Below are 25,644 nucleotides of genomic sequence, written 5' to 3'. Positions count from 1 at the left end.
AATCACAAAAGACGTGTATCTAAGTACACCGGAATGAAAGATGTTCTGTGACAAAAATGCATAATTATTAATGCCAGATGCCAGGCAGGTTTCAAATGGCTGCCAAGCTGCCCGTGTAGCACATTTACTGGGTGAGCAGGAGAAACCCAAGCAAAGCAAGGAGATCACCAGGCTTCCACTTGTTGCAGAGAACTAGGTTGCAACATCTTCCTTGGTTAGCGAAGTTAATACTGGCACTAAGTAGGGGTGGACCTGCTCTATTGAACAAACTCTAAGAGAAACAGTTTTCAGAGTAAGGCGTAGCTATGCAGCAGCAAAGTGTGACTCAAAAGCTTTAAATACCAAATAGTTTGCAAATGCATTTTGGAGAAAGATCTCCATTTAATTGTGCTACAGGGAAAGGAGAGAAAAAAAGAAAGGAAAAGATACAAAGCGAGTTATATGGCAGGATTATAATATTTGCAAATTTGACTTAGATGACTGGAGGCTGAAATACATTTCCAGCGCTATATTCTCTGGTCAGTCTTGCACATATTTGGTTCTTAGGTCGTATCTCCTTGTCTCCTTCTACTTCCCTGGGCAGACTGAAAAGACAGAGATCACAGTGTAGAAAAGGCAGGGAGAGGATAATCCCTGTGTGCCCGGACCCTACCAGAGCCATTCCCTAAGGCTGTGTTCAGGTTTGGCAGCCCTACACCTGCCTGCTTAAGTTGTGATAATGTTGAATGAACCTTTAGTTCCTCATGAACTCTATGTCCACCATTATAAAAAGCTGGATGTTAATTAAGTGTATATGCAGCTCACCCAGTGAGTGCGGTTCACAAACTCCCTGAATACTACATCTTGAATAGTAATGCCCTAATGTATAGTCTTTCTTCCTTGAATCATTTTGGGATTCTTAAGATGTGGCTTTCCCAGGTAATTGCTTCTCCTATGTAAAATTTTTTGAATTCCAAAATCAATTTGACATTACAAACTTGTATTAAGAACTTGTGCTGAGAAGGGGCGGAAACTAAAGAGTTTTGTGAACTGTACAGTTGGTTTCCATTTGCTCGTTAATTCAAAGTTATTTTCAGTGAAATAATATTATGTTTGTACGTGACACTTGGAAAAAAAAACTAAAAAATAAGGCATTGCTGTGTTTGCTAGAGACTGTGAATACCAATATTGCTTTCAGCAGTTTTCACTGATCTATGCAAATAACCGTGTGGTCGATTAGCTAGTCTGAGCTAGTCTGAGTTTACATTCAGAATACTGACCTATTAATTATACACATAATTCAGAGATGTGATGCTCTGAAAATTAATGTTATTCAGCAACTTTAGTGAGCACATTCAAATTTTAAAATGGCTATCATTGCCACAACTCTGTGTTCTCACAGCTCGCAATATCTGTACAGATATTCTGTGGATTGGTGTAGAGTTTGTCGGGTCCACACCCTTTATCTGGACATGCAGCTGAAGACCTAACCATGTTCCTGGACATCATACGCTTGCTAATATTAAATGTTTGTAACACTGTGAGCCCTCATGACAATCTAGCAGTGATGCAGCACTAACCCTTCCTGGAGCTATGTCCAGAGATCATCCAGATGTCAAGTTTTGCCATCTTCAGAAATCCTCCCCTCTGGTGACAGCACCCAACTGACTGGAGGGAAACCTATTCTCCTGAGAGGCTTCCACCAGCTGCTTCCTTTCAGATGCTCCAAGCTCAATGACTTGAGCTCTGCCACTGATTTTCCAGGGTAAGGCAAAGATTGGGAAGCATGAGACAGGGACACAGAATAGGAGATGAAAAATTGGGCAAGTAAAAATACCCTTGAAATCTTCTTTAGAGCCTGTCACTGTCAAAAGTCAACCCTTGAAGAAAAGCTTTTCATCCATGGGTAGACTGGAAACTTGGGCAATGGAGCAAAATCACTTTGCTTGGTGCCACTGATAAATTGCTGGCTTCGGGGATGACTTTGGTCCTAACAGATCTGAACCGGTTACAATAGCAGAATTTTATTTTACTGTTTAAACTGCAGAGATTTTTAAAACAAATCTGTCATCAGACCTCCAAATGATCTGTTGTTATTGTTCTGCAACTTTCAGAGTACTGGCCACCTGTGTGCATTGGGGTTATCTGGAGGAGTTCAAACACCAGACTGTAGAGCCAGAAATAAGTCACAGTTTTAAAAAAAATGCAAGCAAAGAATCAAACTATGATTCTGGAGGGGAAGCCCCAGATTTCTGAGCATCTATGGATGATGCTCCTGTTTCTCAGCTGTTAGAAGAGCCAAGGACTATGACAGGTTGCTCAGGGAGGTTGTGCAGTCTCCATCGCTGGAAGTTTTCAAGACCCAACTCAACAAAGCCATGGACAATCTCACAGCTGAATCTCACAGCTGACTCTGCATTGGGCCACAGGTTCAAGAAGACACCTCCCAGGTCTCTTCCAACCTGAATTATTTTGTGATTCTGCAGTTCTCTTTGTGGAACCAAATTGCCATTCAGATGTGCTTTACTGTATGTTGATAGTAAACTAATTACTCGAAATTATTAGCTGGACTAGCATTATGGTACCCTGAGATGGAAAAGAGTATGCAAATTTCTACAAACATGAGGTTGGTTAGAAATAATGGCCAATAGAGAGATCACAGTAAAATGATGGGACACTTGTCCTCTGTCTAGCACCAGTAATCTTATCTTCAAAAACGTATGATTAATTTCTGAAATCCTTCACTCACACATAGGCTTAATTTTTTCCAGGAGAGGTTTTTCTCTGCTGAAGATCAGTAATGACTTTCTTGGCAACTGAATATTCTTTCAAGTGCGTAAATGCAATCCAATAAAAGTAATAATCGCTCTTTTATTTTACTTCAGACATGCAAACCAATCAGAGTAGCTTAAAAGGCTGGTCTTGTACTGCTGCACACAATTCAGACTCATTAGAGAGAAGTATGATTGAAAACCACAACTGAAGTAGAGCTAGATTTAGAATTTCTGCTGGTGATGCATTGTTTTAAATAGTAATTCCCTCTGGTGTAAGGGAAATTTAGAAATCAGTGTTTTGTGCAGCCAAGCAATATTAAGATCCTGTGAAGAGCAAAATACTCAGGGGAAAGAGAGGAAAAAGAGAATAAAATAAAGAGCACAGATTAGCAAGACAAAAAGTTCTATAAAAAAGAAGAAATATGAACCAGTCTTCTGATTTTTACCCCATGGGTAGGATGCAGCGGTGATGGTTACAGACTGGGAAAATTTCCAAGATTTCTTTGTTTTGGTAAAGGAAGCAGTACCAAATTACCAAGTTGGCCAGCAAAATGGGTTGTTTTGCCACAGTCTTTGGGTGAATTTGTTTTCATTGACTTCACAGAAGAACGGGAAGTAAATCGCATTCTCAAGGTTCATTTTTTTTATCTGGTGTGGAGAATGTTTTTGTCTCAGCCTACTAGCAACACTTGACAGTTACTCAACTATGAGAGCCTCCAGCAGGGTTTCTCCAGCTCATATTTACTTAGTACTTTAGAAAAGCCAATGGCTGCAAGAACAGGACCCACAGGAATGGAGAAAATCAGTTTTTCCTTTTACAAACTATTATATTGCAGCTGGGATTTCTTTCAGATTCCATATGAAATTATTTTCTTTGTCTGCTACACTGACCTCTGATGTTTTTGACTTTTTAAAATAAGAATGATTTAAAATTAGTTTCATTTATATTTGCAGTCTTCCTGCCTGTTTTCAAATATGGCAAGAATATAAAACTTTATGGGCTAACATTCAGTAGTTCTTTATTTCAAAATTCATAAAATGGGTAAAAAAAAACCCCAACTGTTCTTTCAGATAGAAAGAGGTCCAATTTAAAACGTGTAGGCAATTCCAGTTTAGCTGAGATGGCCATAACAGGTACTACAAGGAAAAGCTTTGACATACAAAAATAAGAATTGGTGAAAAATCCAGGCTCATACATAAAAGTTAAATGAAGCAATATTTAAAATATAAACCAACTAGGAGATGTGAGATACAGTATCATACATTTAAAATGGTGATTCTTTTGAAAGCACATCAGCATGTGGAAGATTTTTGACAAATGATTTCACACGGGAAGCTTGAACCTCACATCTCTCCAGCTCCCACAGCTCTGCTGTGATTTATGCAAAGCAACAGCAATCATCATCAGATTTAGAAAAAAAGAGACAATGTTTCCCCTTAATGATTTGCATATTCTGAATAAATTTGTATTACATATGCCCATCAAATTTGCAAGCACATGTAAAATCTTTGTACAGTTTCCACACAGAGACTGAGCAGTGACAAAGCGTGGAAGAGATTCAAAGTAGTTGGTGTGAAACAGTAAAAAGATTTTTAATAGAAAGATTTTAGCTCAGTTGGACAATGATTGGTTTTCAACATCCCTTTTAAATGACTGAAGCACTAAACAAAAAATATGGTAGGTGAGAAGCTGAGTATGCAGGACGGGCCAGGCCATACACTCAACAGTGCTACAGCCTGTGCTTTGCACAACAAAAATGATCCATATGTCACTTGTTTCTGCCATATTATGTCATATTCAGCCTTTTAAAGCCTTATTTAAGGTTTCAGAAATTGAGCTCCTGGGATACCATTTATCTATTTGGCAGCATGTAGGATGGTAACTTTATTTTTCCAAGACCAAATAAGGCATGCCAAAGAGAGAGAGAGGGAGCAGGTGATCCACGTGCATCCACGTCCAAGTAGTGTGGATGTGCAATGTGCTGGGAGAAGTGGTAGAATGTATGGACATGTAATCAGGCACAGGGACAGAATTAAGGCACAGCCTTAACGTAAGCACAGCCTTGACGTAATAGCACTCTTTGTATTAGGTCAGTAATTTTCTTTTTTGTTGTTTTCATTAAGAGGGAGGGCTTTTTTATTATGTGCACTGTGATACGCCTCATTTGGGCTTTAACAAAGCCTTGATGACCTCAAGTTCTTACGCTGAAAAAATAACTAATGATTTGTCCACACAGCCATCATCTAGAGATATATCTGAGGGTACTTTAAAGTAACTAATTCATTCAAGCTAGCTGTACACCTGCACCAGTGCCAAGATCAGGGCTGACTGAAAAACTCACCCCAAACTGTAAATAGCAGGTGAAAAGGTGTTATGCCGAGCTTTGTGTTGCCAGACCATCACTGATGCTGGATTTAGCTAGTTAAATCTAGCATGGATAAATCTATACTTTGTGATAGCTGTTATCAGGAAAAAAAAAAAAGAGATGTTCTGCTTTTTAAGCCAGCTGCTTGTGTAGGCAGAGGAGGATAATTTAACAGCTGAAACTCACCCCCTGCTTGACCCTCCCCTGCCCTGTAAGTTGCTCTGGGTACCTCCTCTTAGTTCCCCCTCTCGCAGTCACAGAGATTTCTTTCTCTGGCAGTGAACCTGTGGTCTCTTTTCCTCGGGAGCTACAGGAGCCAGTGGGGTTTGGGCACATCTCTTGCCCGTATGGTGTAAGTCTCCCACGCAACATCACTGCAGCTTACACAGTGGAAATATCAAAAGTGGTGTAAATGACACATCCAGAAGTAATTATTTTTCACTGGTGGCATACACAAGCACAGCGTTTTGGAGAGGCACTTCTGCAATTTAGTGTGGCTAAGTGACTTGGAGGAGATGGGTTTGCTGGATTAGGGTTTGCATTTTGCCACTGTTGTTTAACCTTACAGTGAGTTACGAGGCTTGCTTTGGCTATAAAGGTGCTGCGTTTTGAATCCCAGTCATTAGAAACGAAGCAGTGGTCCTCTGCTTCTTTCCAGATGCAGTGGGGAAGACTGCTGCCACCTTGCTAGCATGTCCTGCTGAAGGAGATTTCACAGGAAGAGGCATGGTCGTGCTAACAGGACATTGACAGCTCCTGGTAAAAAGCCAGGAACAAGCTATAGCGAGCAAAAGACAGATGGGAACTAGTAACTTTCGACAGCTTATAAAGTAACCAAATACAAACTGATTTTCAGAGAGTCAGTAAAGGGTGAGGTCTCATCTGTAGGACTAGCATTATATATATTCATTTTTTTAATAAAGGACTTCGTTAAGCCACCACAACTTCTCTTATAAGTCACATGAGTTATAACATCATAAAATAACTGATAAACAACAACTGTTAAGGTGAAATATCCCCTTGGAAAGGATATTACAAACCTGTCTACTGTGTGATTTCTTGTATCTTTTCCTGAACCATTTAGTACTGACCGCCATCAGTCAGGAAACTGGACTGATCTTGCCCTGCAAATTCATATATTCTCCAGTCCTCGAAGCATCTTATTTTGGCTGATGCTGGTCCCTTTTGTTGAGTCTCTGAACTTGATCTTGCTCAGAAACATAGAAAACTTGTCCTACAGCATGGATGGAGAAACAAGAATATTGGCCCCTCACATAAAAATCAGAATGAATCCGTTTCAAAGTTAAATACACTGCTGCCCTCATGGAATACGACTGCACCGCAGCCTGAGGCAACCAGCTATAGCAGATGTTTTAAGTGACTGGAAAAAGCTATTAAAATAATTTGATTAACTGTCTAAATACTTATAAAAAGTCCTGGTGGGTTTGGTAGCTGTCTCAAATATAATTTGCTGCTGCAACTCATGCTGTTGGTGTTGGAGCTGCATCATTTAAAGCTAAATCACACATGGCAAATAGTCACCAGAATTATCTGACTTGTGCCTTCACCCATCAGATCCCTCTTCCTCAAATACTAAGCTCCAGTCTATTTTCCTGTCTTGGTCTTCACCAGGTCTTTTTGCATTATGTCCCCAACCTCTGTAATAGTTTTTTGTTCTTAACTGAGGTTCTAAATTTGATGGTTCTGTCCTGCAGGGAGTATTGAATAAAACAATCAGTTTGTAAATTTCGGATGCAAATTTTCCTCAATACTTTGTTCAGCTTAAATACTGCATTGGAAATAATTTCCAAGTGTGATAGATAAAACCATTCTATTTTTCCAGTAAGACATTGCCACTATCCTTTTCTTTAATGGAAACATATGACTGATACAAAAGTATTTCATCATCCAATGTGAGAACAAGGAAAATGAAAATTATTATTGCATTCTGGGTGGTAAATTTGTGTTAGCTGTGCCTGAATGATTGTGGTAATGATTATTGTAATACCTGAGGCAATTGCTTCATATTATTGCAATAGTGCCTTAAATCTGAGTGAGATGATATCTAGAGTTTGTTTTCTTTGTATTAAAATAGTGCAATTAAATAGACTTTTGATAACAGGAAAGGGGAAGGCAATCAATACAAAGTCACTGTTTAAGTGTCCAGGCTCCCTGGTGACAATGAGGGCTCCCCACAGGGTCCACCAGGGCAGGGCCTGGCAGCCAGGTCCTGTCCCACTACCCCAGCAGGGAGCAGAGCAGCCTCGGGGCACCTGGGCAGCCCCAGCCCCGGGCATCAGGCACCTCCATTTGGCCAATATCCTGGCCAAACTACTTAACTCATATTTTGAAGTATATTATCTGCTTCTAAAAACTGCGTAACTAAATGGCAAGAGCTCAAATATTAAACCTCAGTCAAGTTTTCTGGCTTTGGGTTATCTGCAGTTGGAGCAACTCTCTGGTCCTTCAGCAGTTGTGTGTCGAGGTGTTTTGGCCAGTCTTTCCAAGATGCAAACCTAGGGTGAGGATTACAGAAACTATCCATCATTATTGGAATAAAGATATTGAAGGATCTGTGGTGCTTAGGAAAGATTGACAGATACAGTATGGGACAACATTTAACAACCATCTGTTTTGGTATGTCATTTAAAATGACAGGAGATACAGTGGACTGAAAAAGCATGTAAGTGCCAAAGGCACTTAAAGAAATTATAAGAATTCAATGTTGGAATAGCTCTAGGAGTCTGCGATAGACTCTCAGGGTGAGGTTTTAATATGAACAGAAACCTTTAAAATGTTACAAAGGAAAATAAATGCTGCCAGCAACTGACTTGTTATGGGACACTTCCAGTTCCCAGAGAGACGCTGCGGAATAAATGTTACTTATAATGGTAAGGCAAATATTTCTGTATAATGAAAAATTGATCTAGGCACCAACAGTCAATAGCTTGAAAGGCTTTTGGAAAAATCGTGCTTTAAAACAGGTTTTGAAGAGAAAGCTACTACACATTTGGAGGAAAATGCAAATCTGGATGGAATGCGCTCAATAAGAATAAATCATGTAGCCCATCTAGGTCAAGAAGAACAAAATCAAGAACAGATCAAGTAACCTTTTTTTTTAAAATAAAATGATAAATCATTCTCCATACAACAGAAATGCAACTGATTGAGCCCATCTAGATTTGATACCCTACCACCTGGAAAGCTCTTAGTTAAAATGGAGAATTTCCACAAAAGGTGTAGACCAGACAAGCCCTACACTAGCCCAATGGCTAGATGAGCAATACCACGTTTTGTTGAGAGGGGAAGAATTAGGGGAGAGACTTTAGTGGCAAAGGAGCAGTCTTGGGACCAATATTTAATGTTTTTACTGGTGATCTTATTATCAAAAAATAGACAGGTGCTAATGTAATTTACTGACTATGTAACATTGAGGGGCATCTGCACTACAAGGAATAATTAGAACATTATATAGGAGCAAAGCTTAGAGTAACAGAGATGAAATTCAGTAGTACAAAGTGTAACGTCATAAGATGCAAGATGTCATTGGGTTGCCTCAGCTGGAAATGACAGAGGACTAAAGAGATCTGAAGACGTCAATCAAGTCAGAATGAGCTGCCAATGTAATGTATGGGTGAAAAAGACCAATGCAATTCTAAAGCTTACCAGTTGAGCTTTTTTCCCAGCACAGACAGAAATGTGTTACAGTATGAAAGTAATGGTTTCTAATGAAACTTCTTCCAGAGTACTGCGTACGGTTCAGGCCACCCATGGTGCAGAAGGATAACTTCAAGCAGGACGGGGTACAGGTGGGCTTTGCTAAATTTATGAAAAAAATTATTTTCCATCATTGCCTGTCAGTAAGCAGAAGGAAGGAGTGCAGACTGGTCTCTCCTGTGCATGCATTGGCAGTGAGGAAACTGGGACCAGAGGTGAAGCTGTGCAGTGGTCCTGTCTGGAGACCTCTGTACATGGAGGAGTCAGTAATCCACACAGCAATTAACCAGAGCATGACCAGGCCTGTGCTATGCCAGGTTGTGCTGCAGGTAGAGCATGGCCTTCAGGCTGTGTTGTGCTGCACACATCCCTTGGCTGCAGGACAAACTCTGCCAACAAATTGCACAGAGGAGCTTGCAGGCAGCTCCCAATTGGTACCAGCAATTACACCACCTGCGTGGCCTTGCCTGCACTTGTCCAACGGTGCAGCAAGAAGTTCTCATGTAAACATCCTTTCTGTTTGACAATAGAAATAATAGAGTTGTTTTCTTGTAAGGAAATCCTATAATAGCTCAAATGACTGAAATGTGGGGTCGACTTCTGCTGACAGGGTCTTTATGGTGTGTTGCACATGGGTTGGAGTCCCGTTTGATGTTACACCGCTTGGGGCTTCCAGCATATAAGGGGATGTAAGATTATCTATACTAATTTATTCTTATGGTGTTAGCTCTAATACATAACATTTTGACTGATACCTTAGGGACTCTGAATGCCTTTCTTACAGGGGTCGTAACGGACCAGCACCTCCTGATGTAAAACAAGCAGTAACATTCAGCACACCTAATGAAAAACTTGCACCAGTGTTGGTTCACTTCACACCTGATTTATTTCCCCCTACTTTTGCATGCTATTGAGGCCAAACTCTCAAGGTGCAGTAAGCTGCTCTTAGTCCCTTCTGTTACAAGTCTGACTCCATGTGAAATACATGAACTGAGAGTGACACAGAGAATAAGCAGAAACAGAGATTGACTCTACCTGGAGATTAAGACCTTCTCATGGGTGAAGGTAAGGGAACACAGATCTCCCTTGTCTTCAGTGGGTTGGGAAGCCAGCGAGTTAGGGTATAATGGAGAATAGCACATCTTCCCAAAGCGGCTTTTTTTCTGGAGAAAAATGTCTGTGGAATCTGATTAATACCCACAGCTACAGGATGCTGTAGCTCTCAGAACTTCAATAGACAAAAAGTCTAGAAAGCTGTTTATTCTGCTGTGTCAGGTTCTAAATTCATCTTCCATCTTTCCCATTCAGAAAAACGAACCGATCTCTGGCACTATGTAATTCTAATTAGACAGAACTAACACTTCCAAAGACTTTTTCTCCCAGGACCGGTGTGACTAAATGTGGATACAGAGTGCTGCAGGGATTCCCAGACTTACAGAGCTCCAAGTGATTTGAATCATACACTTTGATATTCAAAGAGGAGTTAAGTGGTTTAAAATTAGCTGTGGATATTATCTCATTTTAAAGCCAGATAGAAGTGTGTAAATTTAAGTGCCAAAATAATTAAAGAACCCAGAAGATTTTGCTGTCACACAGTGTCTCCATTTTATTTACAGAATAAACAGAGCCAGCACAGAATTTGAAAACTGTATTGGACTTGGTAGTGCCATTATAGCCAGAAAACCACTGGAAAATGTTGTTTAGATTTTTATGTCCCACTTGTCATCTATACAAATTGTATCACAATGAGAACAGAGAAACAAGATGTTTAATTGTTTTCATTTCTCTACATCTCTCTCTGAAATTTTCAAAAGCAATTTGCATGTCATTAAGTCTTTCAGGATGCTAATACAAATGACCCATATGGAAGGAGTGGATCAGGAGTCTGCAACAGAATCCAGGAGTCCATCCATTGAGGCCCCTACCTTCTCTAATTAAAAATGTATGTCATAGTCCAGATACCATTGCTCAGCGGCACTGCTGTTGGCACGTAACTGGGGGGAAGAAGAGGTTATATTAGGGTCCCCAGCTTTCATGCTGCCTGTGGCAGGTACGGCCAGTTTCCTGAGCCAAGATACAATTTTTATGACTGTACAAACTTTTGCTGGCCATACTTTCTGTGCTTGGGAGCAAAGACCAAAAGCCCATATGGTTCAAGTAGCTGAACAGCTCCTGGTGTGGGAGATCACAGAACCTTAGAATCATAGAATCGTTTGGGTTGGAAGGGACCTTTAAAGGTCATCTGCTCCAACCCCCCTGCAACCCCGCCTTCAACTAGATCAGGTTGCTCAGAGCCCTGTCCAACCTGACCTTGAATATTTCGAGGGATGGGGCACCTACCACCTTGCTGGGCAACCTGTGCCAGAGTTTCACCACCTTCATTGTAAAAAATTTCTTCCTTATATCCAATCTAAATCCACCATCTTTCAGTTTAAAACCATTACTCCTTGTCCTATCGCTACAGGCCCTGCTAAAAAGTCTGTCCCTATCTTTCTTATAGTCCCCCTTTAAGTACTGAAAGGCAGCAACCAGGTCTCCCCAGAGCCTTCCCTCCTCCATGCCGAATAACCCTAACTCTCTCAGCCTGTCTTCATAGGAGAGGCATTCCATCCCTCTGGTCATTTTTGTGGCCCTCCTCTGGACCTGCTCCATCAGGTCCATGTCCTTTCTGTGCTGAGGACCCCAGAGCTGGACGCAGCACTCCAGGTGGGGTCTCATCAGAGCGGAGTAGAGCAACAGAGTGACCTCCCTCAGCCTGCTGGCCACACTTCTTTTGATGAGCTGGGGATATGGTTGGTCTTCTGGGCTGCATTACATGTAACACCTTGTCAACAGAACAAAGAAAGCACATTTTTATTGAATTGCAACACATTTGCTGCTAAGTACTTCTCTAGGTTGTCTGTCATTAAGCTAGAATATCTGCATTACAAGCACTGTGGCTTGGCATAAAAAAAAAAAGGAATCCATAAAACATTCATATTCTTGTACCATGGCAAAGGTCAATACAGGGACTGGTTTTTTCTGGTTCATGACACAAAACATTCTTTTCCTCTCCTAAATCTGATTTAACTAAGGAAAAAAGTCCTAAAAATTATTTTGAATTGGAATTCTGATTTTGTAGTGAATTTAGTGAAGATACGGAATAGGGAGAGCTCAGTTTGAAGCTGCTGTCATCATGTCTTTGCACAGAGATAGCACAGGGTATCGGTATCTGTCTCTGTCCCTCTTCCTCTTCGATGCTATATTTATCACCCCTCTGGCCATAAAAGGTCTGGACTGGAGCTCTGACATTCCACTGACTCCAGGCATTATTTTTGTTCTGGACCTTGAAGTCCAGTCCTTACCCCTCGTCCTGACTACCTCCTTCTTTGCTGGCTTCATCGTTGCTGTATTTTTCTGCTCTTCATCCGCTTGATAGCTATTCAATTTGCTGCCATTCATTTGGGCCCTGGTAAGTGTTCCTTTATGACAGAAGATTTTATGTGTTCAAATATTTTTAACCTGAATCTGTAATGCCGAGTTGATAGTAGCTCCCTTTATTCTTCTTAGCTCAGCAGTTATTTGAAGGACTTGTGGACATGAACTGAAGACATCTGAGGGTGAAACAAAGCAAAATAGTGCAAGGGTTCACTTATCAGCTCAACTATCCTTGCATATTGTCACAATACTCACAAATGAAGCATGGGTTACTGAGACACAGGAGGAATTTGTCATGTAACCTCCTTTGGGCTTAGAGAATGTGTAAATAATCTAAATATTTTCAAGTTGCATAGCATGTCTTGTGATCTGTAAAGCCATTGACTGAGCTGAAGGAAATGTTATAATTTTTTTCCTGCTTATAAGTGTTTCTGTTTTTTATGTATTTCACTATTTTCCCTGGTTGATGGAGTAGGTCTGTAAAGAATTACAGATACTGATAAACAGAGCAAGAGGCAATGCCAATAATGTGTAGCCACAGCTATGAACAAGTACAGAACTGTCTGTCTGCTCAGTAGTCATTTTGAAAATTCAGTTCAACAGCTGCTAACATATAGCTCCATTTAGCTGCATATTCATCTAATTATGGCCACTAATATTTTTAGGCCAAGCTCTGCAGTTACAAAAACCTACTGGATTGTTGCCCTCACACTAAAGGGGGCTGATCAGTGAACACAGACTGAGCAGGCACAGGTAGCATGAATTTTATAAAACTGAAGAGATGGAAGTAAACCCAATAATCAGACAGTATTCCAAATAAAATCCTTACAAGGTTCAGAATTTCTTGTCATCTCCAACAACGTCACACAACTATATCTGATTAGACTAGAGTAACTAACTGATCCTGGCCTGTAAGCAATGCTTGATGTTTCAGAGGAAATAGAAAACACAACTCATAGTGTAACAAAATACCTATAAAAGCAGTTTCCTCTTATATGATGTGAGTAAGAGTTGGCCTTTGATTTGAACCAGGAGAGGTGACTTCATGCTCAGCTCCTGCCTTACTACCTTAGTTCTTACTCCTGTCACAGACTCCTCCTCTTACTCCTGAGGACAGTGAGGTCCAGACCTTATATGTTTGGAAGAAAAAGGTTGCCTTTGTATGTTTTAAATATGTTTTATGTCCTCTGCTTGTTCTTTTGCTCTGATAAGATGTAGATGAAATGCCTCTTTTAACTCCTCCTTAATGGGCAACAGATACTTTTGGATCACCTTCCTTCCTTTGAAACCTGGAAGATTGTGGGAATCCCTGAGTGACAGGACTGAAGGGCTGTTGGCATTGGGGCTGTTGTATCCATGATGAAGCCAGCCAATGCTGCAAATAAAGCTGGTGAAGACGAAGGGAGACAACTGTAGTACTCTGGAGAAGGAAAACAGGATATTTTCATGTTCTTTCCCTTTCAGTGTGCAAGACAAGACTCATCTTTATGCCTTAACTTTGCTTAGCAGAGATCAAAGTGGCTTGCAAACCCTCAACCTAGCCCTGTGGAGCTGGGAGAGAAAGCAATGAGGGAAAATAGAGAAGAAATCTTCTGAAACTAGGGAAATTAAGAGGAACTACATACTACTGAAAGCTAACAAAGTGAAATGAATAACAACACAAAATATTGATAGGTATTAGAAACAAGGATATTAGACAAAATAATTGTGTTCTTTAGATTTACATGAAAAAATAGCCAGCAGGAGAAATAAGGGAATTAAAAAGGAACATCGGCTTTTGCCATAGAGAACAATAGGCTAACACTCTTTCCCATTCCTTCCCCTTCCTCAGATAAAAATAAAGTAAAGGCATAAACTGGTTTCCTTGAAGTCACAGTTTTACTGTGGTCAGGATATCAGCACTGTCTTTTACATACTAAAGACTTCTGAATTTCTTTCTTACTTGTTGACTTTCTGTGAACAAGTGATCTGTTCCGGTATCACACAAATGGCGGTTCCCTTGGGAGAGCCCTGAAATATAAGAAAGATGAAACATTGGGGTTTGGGGTTTTTTTTTCATAATTTTCCTTAGTCAGGGTGAGTACCTGAGCAGTTACCAAAGAGAACAGTTTGTAATTTGTTGACTTGCTATCAGAACCAAATACTAAAGAAAAAGCCAAGGTCTGAAAACTAGGAAGCATAAAGGCCATGGAAAAAATACCTTGATTTGCATAAAATCATGATTACACTCCAGCTCTGTAAATGTATTTTATGTTAAAACATCAGATCATTGTTCATTAACATGAACAAAACCAGAAGCAGAACAAGTCTCCTGTTGTGATTGATATTAAAAAAACCAATAACAAACACCTCTCACCATTGTTTTTTTGATCTTTAAATTCTTCTATACATTTCCCCACTGTAGCTCATTTCTATTCATAATCATGTACTTTTTAAGGGACAATCCTAGCCATGTTGTAAGCCTAATCACCAGTGATAAGAGAAAGAAAGGTTCTCATAGGGATTAGTAGAGGCAATCTTGTGTGTCAAAGAAAAAGTCAGGTTTAACAACAGCAAAATAAAACAATAACAAAATAAAGGCTGAATTGCCAGCTTAAAAACCAAGGGAAATCCTTTCTGCACTCAGCCCTCATCCCATTTTGAGAGGGGAACTACCTCTCACCTGATCAAATTTCCTGCTATGAGTGACTGCAAGACAATCTACTGATGACTCTGCAAAGTAAAACTTAGATGGAGCTATTGTCTGGAGGAAGTTTCTTGATGATCTTGAACATGACATTCTAGGTGGGAAAAAAAAAAGGTCATTTGGACTGAGGAGAATGATCATTTTACTCATTGCATACAGACTGTATCACTGATTAAACTGTAAAAGTATGATAAGCCATTTTAAATGCATCTCTAGTATCACATACAAAATAAGCAATGTAATGCATGTTTACAGAAAAAGTGACATCCTTCTCAATCTTAGTGTTTTTAATTCACTGTTAAAATATTAAATGGAATATTCAATTCAATCTGAAAATTGGATTACAAAAATTAATGAAATGTTAATATGTTTTTATTTCAGCTTATATAATCTTGTTGAAATTGGTCATACCTCTTTAAATAATTTATTACTTTATTCTCTGTTTTGTAATTTAACAAAATATTTACACTATCTCAAGAAGCTGAGCACATAAAATTTCATTAGCTCGCAGTAATGAGTGGAGAAGTTGAGCATGTAAAACGTGAATAGTTTGCAGTAACAGGGAGACAAACTACAAATGAACTGACACAATAGTGCAAGGTTTTCTGGTCATGATGAGCGACATAGGGTCTTGAAACTTAAATACAAACCTATCTGAAGGTCTAAAACATATCATAGAAAGATAACCCTAAATTCATTGCATTTGATTTTTGAAGTTTTAAGTTTGTGTTAGTTTGTATTGTTGTGTATTATTTGCATGCTAACTCAGAAGTTTATTTAAAAGTAGTTGTTATGTTTGATCTTTTCTTTTTCAGACACTGTCCTGTTTATTTACATTCAGAAACGTGCAGTAAAAAACAAAATTAGACGACACCCATGATGTCTTTACCTTTCTACCAAAGACACCATGACCACTATGACCGTGCATACCGCCATAAAGCACTGCAGTCCACTGTCAGCCAGTACCAAAAGGAAACAAAGCGCAAATCTGCTGTCTATGCTCAAGGATCTACAGCTTACGCTAGGGGCTCTGCAGCCTATCGCCATGCATCTGCAGCAGACTTCAGCCTTGACTCTTCAGCGGCATACAGTCATGGCTCTTCAGCCTATGACCTTGAGTCAGCAGCCTACAGCTACGGATCTCAAGCCTATGATCACTCCGCTGCACAAAGTAAAAGATCTGCTGCCTACAGTCTTGACTCTGAATCCCTCAGCAAGAGCTCTGCTGCCTACAGCCACGGATCTGAATCCATCAACAAGCTGGCTGCAGCCTACAGGCTGGGATCTGAAACCTACAGTCTTGGGTAAGTAGATCTGCCTTTGAAACAATATTCTGAAACAAAAACATCCAACATCCAACCACCTCCCATTGACATCAATGACAAAGATCTCCTCCTCTTCCACAGAATTGCCTCTGTAACTTGGTGTTAATGTGTCTTCCAGGCTTGATGTTTTCCTTTGGCTTTGGCAATGGGAAAGACTGTGGTCAGCTTAGTTTGTTGGATTAATTTGTGTGTGATGGTTGGATTGGCAGAAGAACACTGGCAATGCTGATGTGGCTGAATGATGACATATTCATGCTCCAAACCGGTTACGCATGAGCCACTTCTCCTTCCAAGTTGTTTACCCATATAAATACAGCTGACCTTAACGTGCAGTGTTGAGATAGCTTTTGCTTTGAGGCTGGCTCTTATCTGGCCAAGTTGGAGCAGTAAAAGAACTTAGGGCTGTTCACACAAGTTTGAGCTGACATGTCCATACATCATTAAACAATTCTTCTTTGGCCTAATGGTTTCACTTTTATGCTGAGTGATTCAAGAAATTTGGATTTTCACACTGTGTATTGGTTGAGGCATACTATTTCCGAAGTAGGAATACCCTGAAATGTTTATCTTGCACTAGAAGAGCAGCTAGGCTTAGCTGCCATGTTTTCTGTTTAATTAAGATAATAAATGTTGCTCAAGCAATTACATTAGCAGAATATTTTAGATATCATAGCCTCTCATTGTTTGTATGTATCTCAGAGATTTACAGAAATTAGGGGGGTATTAAAGTAAGATTAGAGCAGCTGTTAGCAATAGAGGAAATGGTCAACAAATTATAGGCCAAAACATCTGCTTGCTGTTACATTAATACAAAATTTAGAGTATTATTAGCAGAACTGATCAAGACTTGTCCATCAGAAAATTTAAATTTTGAAAACTGAATATCCTCCAAGGATTGTGGATAAAGATGGAATTTTCGGCAAAACCACTGAGGGAAAGACTACCTCTACTGCATTAAACAATGTCTTGTGATTACAGCCTTCATCTGGCTTTCTGCAAGTTCAGAGTCAAGTCTATTTGCCAGGGTCTGTTCAGGAATTTGAACCTCAGGCCGTTAGAGCCCAGATGAATGACTTGACTACTTTACTGTCTTGGGCTAGGTAATATCCAATCTTTGCTGTCAGAGCAATTTCATTTGTGCAAATAATTAACCACAAAGTGGAGCAGTGAGAAGCTCATTTATAATCTGCTGCTGAAGGGAAGCAAGTGAGATGTTGTGACTGAGAGTTATGCTTCCAGAGAGAGTTGGGTAGGGGAAGATATCCCAAATTTCAGCAGTGATCCTGCTTTGCCTACACAGCCTGTTGCTGACCCTACCCCAAAGCCTCCTTCTTCTCATAGAAAATGTTCCCATAAGAAATAAGAACATTACCTGAAATTGCAAAATATGATTGTAAAAAAAACCTGTTTCTGTGTCCCAGATATAAACACTTCAGAGACTCTGGTTTGTCAGATGAGTTTCTTCTGAAATCTGTATATTCTCACCAAGAACTCCAACGTCAGCAAAGTAATATTAAAGGAGATGGAATTGTGTAATTGAGGGAGAACTTAAAACATTTCCAGGTTTCCTGAGGTTTTGTTCAAGATAATAGCTTTTGTTTTAAAATAGTATATTCAGTGATACTTCCAAGCCGCTCTGTAGTACAGGAGTTGCCAACAGATTGATATACTATCCTGGTAATGAAAGATAAGAATGTCTCAGACGTAACTTCTTCTTTTCTGTGATCCTGTCCTTGTGTTGGAGGTTTGAGAAACTCAGTGCTGCTACGTAAGACTAGGTCTCAGGAGATTAGACCCACACAATTTGAATCTCTCTTGCACAAAACAATTAATACATGAGAGAATATGGTTGTGAATTATAATCTCAATTTTTAAACTAATTTTATGGTTAATATGGCCTCTATGTTGGTATTTATTTGGTTTTTGCAGCCCATTTTGCTGCCATTTGCAAGAGATAAAGTAGAACAAATAGTGTGATTACATGGTTAAATGTAGTGCCAATTTGAAGTAATTCTTTCCAAGCTTGTACTGTCTTCCTTAGACAGCCCAGAACACTTCAAGGGATAATGCGGAGACAAAAAGGATTACTAAAATAAATTGGGCAAATCAAAGACATTCTGTTTCCATCTGTATGAAAGGAGAAGTGTAGCAAAAAAAAAGATGAGTCTTCAAACTCTTTCAATTTTCAAAAAGTAGAAAAGGCCTTGATTTGAAACGCTGTATCTAAATGACCTACAACAGTGGTGGTTGCTTGAAACCTGAATGGACACACAAATCTAAATCCAGATAAAATTTTTTCAGCTAACAGTTGATGATTACATATCAATGGTTTTTAATATCAAAAGTACATTTATGTATAATGGATATAGGATTGGATATGGATATGGGATTAAGCCCCAGAGGAAAAGTATACTATTCAAATACTAAGCTTTTATTCAAGTCACTTCTTATTTTTATCTAAGGTAGCTTCTACTAAACTTTACTATATTTGCAAAATTTCTCATCCTTTTCTGTAGCCACTGTACAGAAGAGAGTGTTCATAAAGAAACAGTGTTCACATGCATTTAGTGCTATGTGAGGAATTTATCACGGGAAAAGAGTGGAGAAGGACTAGGGACTACGTAACCTGCAAGCCCTTGACCTGAACCCAATTCTCGATGTTGAAGCCTCACTTGAGTGGAAAACGTGACCAGAGCATGGATGTAGACAGCTTGAAGGAGCTGCAGCTTGCTTTTTCATGAAGACATAAAAGTCTCTTTGCAAGCGGGCTGTCCCTTCCTCACATTTCAAGTCTTCTTCACACCATGACAGCTTGAAGAAGTAAAGGGAGAGAAATGAAAACTGGCAAAACCAAGAGCAAGTACAGAAGCTTGCAGCTTTGTTGGTTACAGTTTGCCAAAGCTGCAAAACCCTGGGCTCCTCAAAGAAAGCGAGTCTTACTGTGTAGATTGCCACTTCACACCTCACTCTCCCTACCAGCTCATGGGGCCATCTCTAGCCGTACACTGTGTCTTTGGCCTCCGCAGAGCCCGGAGAAGCGGGGTGTGCTGCTTCCCCCAAGGAGCGGACAGGGTCTGTACCTGAGAGGGTTGGCAGCTCTCTCCCAAAAGCTGCTGTTGTGGCCACATGTCCTCTTCCCTGTCCCATCTTCAGGGGCTGCTGGAGTGGGCAGGTTGGCTCCTGAGGGAGAACCTTCTTCCCACAGCACCGCTCCATCCTCCATGTGCTTCTGAGGAGTTTTGAGTCAGGTCTGCCAAAGCTGCTTATAGGTCTACAGGGCTGTCAAACAGGACTGTTGGATTAAACCCATTTTCCTCTTTTTTTGGAAGCTCAGTCATTTGCCTTTACTCAAACTTTCACTGCTTTTCCATGTGCTATTTTCCTGGCCAGCAGCATCAGGTAATCCCATTGTGTCACAGACAGGTTATCTGCCACCAAATGGACCAGAGGCTCGCTTAAAGAGAAAACTGAAGTTATTGGTATGGCTCAGGCATTTGCATATATTTTGCAGGTCAAGCAAAATAGCAAAAGAGACATGGCATAATTCAGGTGAACCAAGCAAACAGAGGAGAGGTGTGTGACTAAGTTGCAATTAATTAGGCTGCCAGACCGTAAGAGTGAATGCTTTTCTGAGCAATATTGTAACCACGATCAGGACAGGGCTGGGTAAATAATACACTTTAAGAAACATGAGAAGACCGTGATCTTGGCACTGCTCATCCTTTGGTTTATTATAGGTGAGGGTTAAGAAGGTGGCTTCCAAAAGTCATAGCCAAGCATGGAAATTTTTTTTTAATGGGACCTGCTATGTGGAAACAATCCCCCTTTAAAAAAAATTGTTGTGGAAGCTGTGTTAGGGAGCAGCATGATTATTGCCAGCAATATTGCCTGGGCCTGTGACAAATCTGTCAGCAACTTTAAATGAGTATAGTCACTGGAGAGCACCTCTGATATTTAGAGGCTGGCTTTAAAGAGCTTTCTTCTGAAAATTTCTTTCCTGTAATTGGGTTTGCCAATCCACTATCTCCTCTTTACAGTGAGTAAATTCAAACATTGCATATTAGGAAAGAAGCGGCTGCTAGAAAGAGCGCCTGGAAAACGTCTCTTGGCTAATGGAGCTCCTCTGGCAGGTACAGCTGGTACAGCCATTGTGTGTATACCGAATGCATCCTTTGCTGCTGTCGGAATAAACTGAGAGAGAGATGTAACAAAATCATGCTAAGGACAAGATACATGATTTCCTAGAGGTGTAAAAGAGCTTACAGCCTTTTTATGCAGGGGTGGAATAACTAAGGAATAGGGTGTTGTGGTCCACTCCCAGAAAACATTCCTAAATCCACTGGGTCCAGACTCTCTGTGCAGGGTGGGAAACCTGTCCCTTCAGGCACAGAAACAAGGGCGGTGCCAACATTCTGACATCTGCTTGGGAGTTTCAGAGGCCGTGCAGAGTGGTGTTGTCTTTAGTTCCTCTGTTGGGCTAGAGGAGAAAGCTAATAGCATCTACCTGTTCTTTACATCTCTACAGCACAATGCCTGTGCCTTTAGGATTTACAGTCACCCAACTCCCAATTCAGTGACTCTACTAAGAATCTAGGAAAGAGCTGGCACTGATATTTTAGCATGCTGAAAACCATTGAGAAATGAGGACAGTAGGCTTGGGTCACCAACCTTGATAATGCAGTACAGATAGCATCTGACCTGGAAAAAAACATACATATGCTAGTTGGGCATATCAGATGAGGCTGAAAGCTGTTAAAAGGTCATGGTACTGTTCCTCCTTGTGAAACTAGAGAGCACTGATACCCTGCTCCTTATCCTCTGGGGAGATTCTGTTCCACATATCAGGTAAAAGGTTGGAACATTTCAAAATAAAGGGCAAGATTTTAGAATCTGTTCAAGAAAGCAGAGTCTTCTGTTGGGCTACCTAAATAATGGTTGTAGGCAGGGTTTGGTTTTCGTGTTGCACAGGAAGAAATAGTAATAACAAAAAAAAAAACAAAAACAGGGAAATAAACCTCCTGGTAGAAATAATGATCAATCTGTTTTCCCATGCAAAGATCTGCATTTGAATATGCATTTCTACTAGCATCTATATAGCTTTGCCTGAACAGAGGCAAATGATAAGAGGATTTGGAAAGGAGAAACATTTTCTGCTGGTTCAAATTTATTCATCTCAGCTCTTGGTTTATGCAGTGCAATTCTAAACAAGATTTTGGAGTAACTCTGGATACCGCTCTGCAAACACCAGCTGGATGCTCTGATGTGATCATGAAGCAACTAGAAATTTAGGAACATCTGTGAGAGAAAGTGAAAATAAAACAGAAAGCATATTGTGTCCGTGTGTTAATCCAAGGTGTGCTTGTAGCTGGAACTGTAGGTGCAGTTCTGAATACCTTCTGGGAATACTGTCTGTTGAGAGAAGGTAAGACACTGGGGGGGTCTTACCTCAGGAAGGAGGAAAACGTGGGCATGTAACGTTAATGTATAAAATAGTGAAAGGTGTGCAGAGAGCAAATAGGGAATGATTTTTCACTCAGAGCGCATGTAAGCACAAAAGACATTATAAAGTGGCAGATTAAAATGGTTCAAAAGAAAGCACCATTTTCAAATATAAATAAATTGTAAGCTCACTGCTACAGCCAGGACGCAACCTCTGGCTCAGGATGTCCCTAGGTTTGAAACCAAAAGGATTTAGCAAGGGAGGTATTTCTCCACATAAATTTTCTTTTTACCTGCTCTTGACTATTGCTGGAACAGAAAAATGGTCTAAAAGCAGCACTGGCACTATTCAACGAAACACTTCTCACTGGGGCCTTGCTCAGTCCAGCTCAAGTTTCTGGAAGAACAAATGACTGAAGTAAATTGGTCGGAGCATTGTGTTAGCAATCTGAGAACAGCAGACAATTACAGGATCTGCATGGATCCATTATTCAGTTCACAGTTATCATTTGTGCTTTTGGTAGCTGAGTGCTCCCTCTTCTATACCACTGCAAAGTATTGGGACCCAACACTTGCTCTTCGAAGACAGCACAACAACCTTGCTACAGCTACCCCTTCCAGAGAACAGAGAGGGGAAAAGGCATCTAGAAATGTGCTTTTCTGGTCCTGAGCACACACACACAAGGGCCAACCAAAGCATACAATAACATTAAGGATCCAGGAGTAGTAATCCTAATCCAGAAAATAATCAGGTGGCTGCATGAAAAGGTGCCTCAATCAAGAGACATGCAGTTTAGAAAACTTGGAAGAGAGTGGGAATCAGCTGTGCGTGTACGGTGTTTTTATCCTAGTCAACATACCTCAATAAAAGTCCTGTTTCGTCCCTGTTTCTCAGGCTCCATTGTGATGGTCATCTCTGGCATTAATCTGAAGGATTTGGGGGATATTTTCATAAAGCCAGCTGTGGAAGGCAGAAAAAATGAAAGCAAGATGTTCAACTTCAAACACTTGGAGTGCTTGATTAAAAAAACAACCATCAAAAAACCAGAACCTATAGCAATTTATTCTTTCCTTTTAAAATAATTTTAGAGAGCTATAAGTGAAAGATGGGGAAAAAAACCCACATAGGAAAGACATTGACAAATGGCCTAGTAGAAGTGATGGGAACTGCTATGTACGCTCCCCATTAATTCCCTACGTGAGCGTGCAGTCTGGACCTTAACTGAAAACTTAACTGACAGGGTGGCCAAATTCTCCTTTAGGAACAAAGAACTAGTCTGGATTTAACACTGCTGAAAATGCCTGAGCTGAAATTTTCACCACATTTCATCTACTTTTATGAAAATAGAAACTTCTTGACATTTAAATTGAAGTTCAAATACTGTGATCCTTCTCGATCTAGAAACAACCAGGAATCAAGTGGTCTCCTAAAGGGTTCAGCCTAAAGTCCCTAGGAAATCTGTTGGTAGAGTCAAAATTCCAGGGTTGTCCCATTTTAAAATAGGACAGGAATAAAAGTCACCTGTTAAGGAAAGAACTGCTGCTCCTTACAGACTATAGCCTTTGATGGTTCTCACCATGCATTTGACAACGAGTTATCCCAATGCATTTGTGGTTGACTGTAGTGATTGTACCATATCGTTGCCCAACCCAGGAGTGAGGCCACTGGATATACCCTGTTTCACTCTGCCTCTTCCTTTTTATTTTACTCTGCCTGGACTGTTCCCAAGTGTTTTCTGCTTGGATTTCTGTCCCTAAAGCTGGATCCTCCCCCTTTGGACTCCTTTCCTGGCTGCCTTGGGCAGTGCCTGGCACCAGACCCTGGAGAAGACAGCATCTCTCTCCTGTAGACTTGGTCTGTGCCTTGGCTGACCCAGTGGTGCCTGGTGTGGTAAAGTCCTGCAGTGTGTGCCACAGTCTCTCTCTGGCTGTGCTTTTGTTTGCATGGAAACCAGGATACAGAGGGAGGAGGAAGGAAGGAGAACTGGTGCATGGTTGCTTTTACACCCCATATCGAGCTTTTCTTGGCAATGGTGCTGTAGGCTTGGTGATGGTGGCTAAAACGTGGGCACCCTGGGAGCACAGAGGAGAGGACTGCCTCACCGTGATGTCGGACAAGTCAAATACAGTCCAGTCTGATGAGATGGGTCCTAAGCAGAAAGGAAGGGAAATTCTTACTGACGGTGCTGGGAGTGGCAGGGCAAAGAGATGAGGGCTGGAAAGCAGATGTGGGAGGGGATGTGAAGTTCAGTCAAGGAACTAGATGGAGAAAGAGAAGAGATAAGACAATAAGAAAGCTATTAAGAGGGCTAGAGAATGGGAGACTGATTTAACAGGCACTGGGTATGGAGTGAACTTATCCTGAGCAAAAGGACAGGCACAAAGAGGCAAAGGAAGGAAAGATGGGAGAGTGAAACTGGGCCTATGTGATCTCACACACACAGTCTCACATGGATAGATGTTAACACATATTTTGGAAATTAGGCACTCTTCCTGTTATGACTTGTGTTGGTGGCACATCTGGACCTTGGTAGTTTTCCAGGGCTGCAGCCTAAGAGAAACATTAGCCCAAGTATGTATCTGTAATCTCACATTATGTATGTGCAACATTCTCAGGGGCCCTGTGCTAGCATGAGTTTTGATCATATGTGTACAACATGCTGCACAGAGACACCGCTGTAAGCTACCCAGGGTATGGGAAGCAGATTAGCCATGTTAGTGGTACATGTCTGGGCTAGCAAGCCTTGCTGAGAAACCACGCGCCTTAATTCTGCTCCTGTATCTGTGCACATAAGTGGTAAGCTAATGCTGTGTAGACAAATCTCCAGATCAGAAGCAGACTCACATATTATTTCCTTTGGCGATGTTGAGATCGAGATGGTAGATACTTTGGGGATTTATATAAGGCTGACAGCTAATTAGGTAGTTCCACAGATCTGGGTGTTAGAGACGTGTTGCACTGGGAAAGGCTGACAGAGGTATTTGGAGCTCTGACAACACAATCTGTAACCATGTTAAAAATGACCCCAAAATGACTGCCTCAAATATTCTTCGCACTCTTCAGAATCCCTCCCAGGCTGGTGGGGAGGGAAAGCCTTCCCTTAGGTTTGCTCTTCTCTCTTTCCACTCCTTCTCCGTTTATCTGTGCTATGTTAAATGGTGTTACTTCACTCAGATCTCTGCTTTCAATGGATCGGGGTGGTATGGGAGAACCACGGGAATGGCAACACTGGTTGCTGAGCTGCCCTACAATTTCTGAATTTGAATTTCTGTAGAGAGGCTTAAATGCCTTACTACTTTGAATATATTTGCACACCAGTGTTTTGGTTGAGGACAGACAATTTCAGGACTGTAAATTTTGGAAAAGTAGAGGTTATGAGTCCAAAGACAATATTCGGAATTACTCAGTGGTCTCAGAGATTTCAGGTTGTACCAAAACCGGGTATACAAACACTCCAAGTCCCAAACAAAGAAGCTATTAAATGTGCATTGCTGTCAGGTATATTGTTTCTTCTCTCTGTTTAGATTTAATATCAAGGGGCATCAGCGTTATATTTGTAATGATGAGTTTTTCAAAAGTGCATTTAGTTATGTGTTTAATAACTCTGAAGCCATGGCTATTAAAAATTATATTTTCTTGCTTATCAAACAAGAAAGCAAAAATTTTTAGCACTTTAATTTTATTTTGGAGTGTTTCTTAACAGCTTTTTTTCTCTGAATTTAACAATATTATTTTTATTTCAGACTGAAAGATTCCAATTTAATGATTGAAGATCAATCCTATAAGATGAGTCCCAAAGCAAAGAGAGCAAAACAGAATTTGGTATCTGAGGACAAAGAGAATGAAGCCATAGACTACTCAGTGCCCATATTCACAGGACGGTATGTTAATTTTCCTTATGTTTGGTATCTTACTTCTGACTTTTTACTAACAAATTATA

At 40.5% G+C, this 25,644-nt stretch overlaps 1 protein-coding gene across 1 annotated transcript in view; it reads left to right on the top strand.

Moving 5' to 3' along the window:
- The first annotated feature begins 12,148 nt into the window (after positions 1-12,148).
- MYOM1 (myomesin 1) overlaps positions 12,149-25,644 on the top strand; it is an 80,894-nt gene continuing 67,398 nt past the window's right edge. The window contains exons 1-3 of the mRNA XM_064442930.1: positions 12,149-12,287; positions 15,755-16,243; positions 25,448-25,585. Of these exons, the coding sequence (XP_064299000.1) occupies positions 15,816-16,243; positions 25,448-25,585 (566 nt within the window). The 5' untranslated portion in view covers positions 12,149-12,287; positions 15,755-15,815. The remainder of the gene's footprint in view (positions 12,288-15,754; positions 16,244-25,447; positions 25,586-25,644) is intronic.

Source organism: Phalacrocorax carbo, chromosome 2 (genome assembly GCF_963921805.1).
Source record: "Phalacrocorax carbo chromosome 2, bPhaCar2.1, whole genome shotgun sequence".
Taxonomy (NCBI): Eukaryota; Metazoa; Chordata; class Aves; order Suliformes; family Phalacrocoracidae; genus Phalacrocorax; species Phalacrocorax carbo.
Note: the sequence above shows the minus strand (reverse complement) of the source record. Positions and strands in the feature narration are given on the sequence as shown.